The sequence below is a fragment of the Brachyistius frenatus genome, unplaced genomic scaffold (assembly GCF_029030835.1).
Source record: "Brachyistius frenatus isolate BFR_SWC_R1_liver_20210118 unplaced genomic scaffold, ASM2903083v1 Contig_10, whole genome shotgun sequence".
Classification (NCBI taxonomy): domain Eukaryota; kingdom Metazoa; phylum Chordata; class Actinopteri; family Embiotocidae; genus Brachyistius; species Brachyistius frenatus.
In genome coordinates this window covers 1028827-1034826 of record NW_027210609.1, presented here as the reverse complement: position 1 = coordinate 1034826, position 6000 = coordinate 1028827, and the positions used below count along the sequence as shown (strand labels likewise).

The following is a 6000-nucleotide window of genomic DNA, read 5'->3' as shown; positions in this document are numbered from 1 at the left end:
ATTTTATACTGCAAAAGTCGCAACAGAGTAGCAGTCTTTGATGTGAGCCTGTAAACTGTTTTTGTACTTACTCTTACTGGCAGAAGAGGGAGACAAAAGGTCCGTAATGGAGGTTTAAGCATGGAAGTCCTTTCCTAGTCTTTCTGAGCTTTCTCCATCTTTTTTAATCAGCAATTTTTGTTCCATCTTTATTCTGTTTTCTATTCCAAAGTTCCTATTGTGTGTTCCTAATAGTGTATTTATGTCAGAGCATTGGTCCAAACATGAAGGAACAAATTAAACCAACTGTGCATTTTTGTTCAACACACCACACTTTAGAAAGAAGATCATGTGACCAAACTTTTATTTACATTTAACAAGTGAATGAAATTTTATCTTAGTACTAATGAACAACTATCATCTATTTGTCTTGGTGCTGCGGTGTGTTTTAAATCAGGATTTTGTGAACTGACGTGGAGTAGAAATAGCCCTAATTCACACTATGAAGATAGCATGTCTAAAGAATGAGTGTAAACAGATATCAAGGCACAAACAAATGTAAAAACACTTGGAATGAAACAAATAGTACAGAACAATCCATGTTAGGAACAAACATAACCACTTAAAAATCTTTCCGATATCTTAAAAGTGACACATAACCATCTCTGTTTTGTTTCTTTAAAGAATTTACTTAAGGAATGTTATTCAGTTTGTGGGGATACAGGCTAATCTATGGACAGTCATGCAGAACAATGCACTATAGTACAATTGTGATGATTTATTCTGTGTAAACATTGTACAAAAAATTTCCCCTTCATCCATTGTCATTCTCCATGCTTGTTAGTTTTCTTCTAAAAAATAAGCTCTGTGCACTCAAAAGGTCCATAAAATGGCAGTTAACAGAAGTCGATGTGATTTTTATAAAAGTTTGTTTTTTTTTTCTACTGTATCCTCTTCTCAAATTTCAAAAGCAAAAAGCAAAGTAAAATGAAAACCTAGAAAAGGTTTCTGAATACAAAATAAGACAAAATGAATCAAATAAATAGCATTAAACAAGTGGTTCTCAGACTGGTCCATGAAGATCTAATAAGGATGAAAAACACTTTAATTTAGCTGTATTTCCATGTGTCATGTGGCATGATGCGATAACAGGTCCTATTTACGCCAACTTTTGCTCTTCCAACAATTATTTTCACTGCAGCCACTCGGCTAATATAAGTTGTTACTTAATCTAATTAAAAAGCAACCATTTTCAGGCAAGTGCCTTGATTGTTAGTGGATTACGCTTGTCAAATTAGATGGTCATTGGCCAAATAAGTGTTTGCAGGTACTCGGCATTAATAGCACAAGAGCCCTGGTAAAGAGCGATAAGAAATATATAAAAAAAAATAACAAGAAGAACAGTTTAGACAGATAATGTGATGCTTGCAGATCCGTGATTGTTTAATTTCTTTTAGGTTCCCCTCTAGGAATCAAGTCTGTTATGGTTTTCATTATGAAAAGCAGTAATCATCACATGGCTGTTGCAGTCTCTCATGCAGTCTGTGTGCGTCGGGCATTGTCCTGCGTAAAATGAGAGATGACAACAATTAATTTTTTTTTTAAAAGTGCAACATATAATGTTGAAAGAGAGGCTGTTGTTCCTCTGTTGACTATGCTTTTCAATTACTGCAATAAATATAGTTCTTAGCAATAAGGTTACACAGACCTGGATGAGTTGACATTGTACTTAATAAACTTCAAATGTAACAAAGTCAAATCACCCAAATCAAACACGCATCACAAAGTAAAACTTTGTCACGTATTACTAGAAGCATTGGCATTTAGATATATTTGTTTCATTTGCCGGGGATTTAAAGGGTTCTTTTAAACTCTTGGAGATTCTTGTCACAGTGTCTGACTCGGAACTAACAATGAGATTAGTCAGTTTGCTCATATTGCTCCAATTCAATCACAGTATAAATCTGTTCAATATGTGACATCTTTATTCCTTAAGTAAACTCATGTCTGGCTGTGTGAGACAAGTCAGTAACTGATGTGATAACTGCATTTTGTGGCTTTTAATATCCACATTGTGGTCTAGCTTTATGTCCACACATGTTTGAATTCAGTTAGGAATATGAGAGAACACATTTAGGTACATTTTGAGGCTGTATCTCACCTGAATACTTGATCTGAGAAAAAAACAACACCCAAACACCTGACCCAGCAAGTTGTACTGAAAAGCCAAATATAACCATGATCACAGTAAGCTACAGTCTTCAAATGAGTTACTCATCTTAACAAGTAGTGTTGTAAAAATTGATTGTTTTGATGAAGTCATTTCCACAGAATATACCATTTTTGCTTATTTTACCTTTCGACTAAACAAAGCTAATAATATTTTCTGCATTAATTAAAATTAACTAAACATTCAAAGTTTGAGTGGCTGAAAGCTCTCATTTTCTCACCTTTAGGATGCCAGTCACCATTGATTATCTAATCAGAGAGTGATGATTAGTTTCGTTATTAATTAATCTGCTAAGTATTTAATGAGTCAATTAAAGTGATCAAAAAAGCACAACCTTCCATCCAGAATTCATCCTTTTGGTATATCCAGAACACTAACAAATATGTACTTTAGATAGATTCTTTTTGCCTAAAAATTATATAATGACATAAAATCTGCTTGATAACATTTAATGATTATGTTTTACAGAAACATTTCCACCCACCCAGACATCCCTCTATCCTACCTTTTTAGAAAAGACCACAGTCTTTCAGGTTGTTTTTAATAATGACGTCGGTGACGGCGTCAAAGACAAACTGAACGTTCTTGGTGTCAGTGGCGCAGGTGAAGTGGGTGTAGAGCTCCTTGGTGTCTTTTTTCTTGTTGAGGTCCTCAAACTTGGTCTGGATATAACTGGCAGCTTCATCGAACTTGTTGGCTCCTGGGAAGCAACAGTTAGGAAAAATAAGATGAGAAATTGACTTATTTTCAAGACAGTCATTTTCTGCAGATGTTGACCAGTTAGCTGTCAGGTGCCCTGATATTCCGCTGTGTACCTGTGTACTCGGGGAAGCAGATTGCAAGAGGACTGCGAGTAATCTTCTCCTCAAACAGATCCTTCTTGTTTAGGAACAGGATGATGGAGGTTTCGGTGAACCATTTGTTGTTGCAGATGGAGTCAAAAAGCTTCATGCTCTCGTGCATTCGGTTCTAAAGAGAAGAAAAACTGGTCATTGATTATTACTTTTATTAGGGCATGACAGGATTTAAGAGTTTATTGTAGGGTTGGACAATGCATTGATATTATATCAATATCTGATATGAGATTAGACGATGTCTTCGATTTTGGATATCATAATATTATCATATTGCGTAAGTGTTGTCTTTTCCTGGTTTTTAAGGCTGCATTACAGTAAAGTGGTCATTTTCTGAATTTACCAGACTTGTAGTTTATCTATTATTTGACTTTACCCACTTATTGTATCATTATATCCACACTACTGAATATTATTTATCAAATGTATCATAGTGTAAATAGTTTATGAAAGCACCAACAGTCATGCAGAATTTATATCAAGCTATTTGGACAAAAATAGCATGATATTGAGTTTGTCCATATCGCCCCGCCCTTGTTTATTGTTATACGTACAATGAAACGGTTGCGCTGAGCTATGAAGTTCTTACTCTGCAATCCTATTATAAATGTATTAAGAATATGAACAAAAATAGGACCGTGTGATAATATACATGAAGCAGTATGATACACAATAGACAATAGCATGCATTATATGTCATAGCTGCCACCAGGGGACAATGTTATTTCACATTTTAAATGTGAGTATAAGAGAAGGCTCTACAAGGCATCTTTAGGCTAAATCTCTCCTGAGCACTTTCTTTAAATTCATAAGCGGTTTAAGAAATTGGGGTCAAATGGTTCGAGTTACTTAGGGAAAAAAAAGGCTATCAGGACTTTTATTACAAAAGTTCAATGAGCTAATTTTACCACCTGTAGTTCACTATTGTAAAGCCATAATAAGGAGAGATGGGCAATGTTAAATGCTTTGCAATGCATTATAATTTAAACCACCTTGTACTGAAATTGGTCCAAAGTGCACATTTATGATGCTAGTTAAGTGATTTAATCCATACAGATTAAATACACACACACACACACACACACACACACACACACACACACACACACACACACACACACACACACACACACACACACACACACACACACACACACACACACACCAGAGGGTGCTTTTTCTTTCCTTACCATCTCCTCATCCTCAGCCAGCACCAGGTCATAAGCGCTCAGTGCAACACAAAAGATAATGGCTGTTACTCCTTCAAAACAGTGAATCCACTTCTTTCTCTCGGAGCGTTGGCCTCCCACGTCGAACATTCTGCAAGGAAGATCAAGCACAGGAGATAAACTGTGTGTATGTGGTTGAGGAAGGAGGTCACTATGAAAAAGAGTAATGTGAAGCCAAGAACAGGGCACTGAAGGGGACATTTCAGGAAGAATGATGGTGATAGAGGGAAGGAGAAAGTTAGAGGGGACATACTATCCCTGGAAGTACATACATTTTTCATGAGGTTGTTTTGAGAACAGAAGTGGTGAGGAGGTGGAGAGATGTCTGTCAGATATCGAATAAAAGACTGCAGGCTACAATAGGCAGGCAGGCCTCTATATTCAGAGCAAAGTGCAGGCTAATGGAGGAACCGAGCGCTGTGATCGAAACTGTTAGAGGTGTGAGCAAAACCCTACAGACAGCTGAAGGGATAACGGTCCACCACATGCTGCACAACTGCCATATTCTGATGATACAGAGGACAAATATGCGATTTCAGCGAATCACAATCTGTTTAGGTTATCAAACACCTAAGAGCATGAATCTAAATTAAGCCACTGTCAAAAGATGACATTTTACTGGATCTATAAGTATTTCCTTTCTGTACTTATTATGACAAACAGAGCATAGTTATAAAAATGTGACTTTCTTCGTATTGATTGCCTCTATGTATTATTCAGGTCAAATATTGAGGCTTTAACCGAAGGTAAATAGCAGAGAGTTTATCAGGAAACAAGTCACACCAGAGTCATGTGGCTGCCGCTGCTTTTTTTTTTTATTGCCAGATCTGTTTAGCCATTTTACACAATATTACACAGCAGAGTTTTCTTGCTCGAGACCTAAAGAAACACAAACCAAACAACCGAAATCTGTAAAAGTAAGATCATAGCCCTTCTTTCTATATATCCAACCTTTTCTTAATAGCTTTACTCTTTATGCTTTTATGTAACATAATTTGTATGTGCTATACTCTGCTTCAGTTGAGATTTTGTTATCAAATGTTTAAACATTTGCCTCTCTCGCCCATCCTCCATTAGAAAGATATATCTATACATCCATTACTGTCCCACACATGAGTGCTCAGGCTGGGTCAGAGCATATTTTATGTAAGACCTACAGTACTGTGTCATGTAGCACATACTCAAAATTGTATTACTAAATAACCTTGTGGTTTTATTGAGCGAGAGCATTGTGGGCAGGATCTAATTTATTTACTCAGCCCTTCGCGCAGTCATTACGATTCAGCTTTTAATTGGTGGTATAATTTAGCTGGCGAGTGGTAGAGCTGCACATTTAAATCCAGGAGGATCAGTGGCTCTTTAATGTTATTAACATTGAGATGAAAATTAAGTGAATATTTCTGGGAAACTTTGGAAACGGGTGTATGTACAGAGGGACATAAGGAAGGTCATAATGACTGTTAGTGTTTAAAACGGGTATCGAGGAGAAGGCTGGTAGTGCGATGTCACTTCTTACACTGCTAGGACCTAATTCAAAGAAAACATTAGCTATGACATATTTAATATCCAAACAGTTTTTTTTTTGTTGTCTTACTGCTCTATACAAATTGTACCAGGGGAAGAATTTAGTCTGTAAACTGCTCGTTTCATGTGGTCATGTACATCTAACTGGTAGGTTTTTTTTGTTAATGGATTACCAAATAAGACT

At 36.4% G+C, this 6000-nt stretch overlaps 1 protein-coding gene across 4 annotated transcripts in view; it reads right to left on the bottom strand.

The window, feature by feature from the left end:
• Nucleotides 1–326: 326 nt before the first annotated feature.
• Nucleotides 327–6000, bottom strand: part of LOC138616439 (guanine nucleotide-binding protein G(i) subunit alpha-2) — a 42610-nt gene continuing 36936 nt past the window's right edge. Inside the window, exons 6-10 of one of the 4 annotated variants that reach the window (XM_069690736.1) lie at nucleotides 4254–4383; nucleotides 3025–3178; nucleotides 2715–2909; nucleotides 2430–2457; nucleotides 327–1542 (exon numbers count right to left, since the gene is read on the bottom strand). In XM_069690736.1, the coding sequence (XP_069546837.1) occupies nucleotides 2719–2909; nucleotides 3025–3178; nucleotides 4254–4383 (475 nt within the window). In that variant the 3' untranslated portion in view covers nucleotides 327–1542; nucleotides 2430–2457; nucleotides 2715–2718. Of the gene's footprint in view, nucleotides 2910–3024; nucleotides 3179–4253; nucleotides 4384–6000 lie in introns of all 4 variants that reach the window. The other 3 variants (XM_069690735.1, XM_069690734.1, XM_069690733.1) reach the window with 3 other exon arrangements.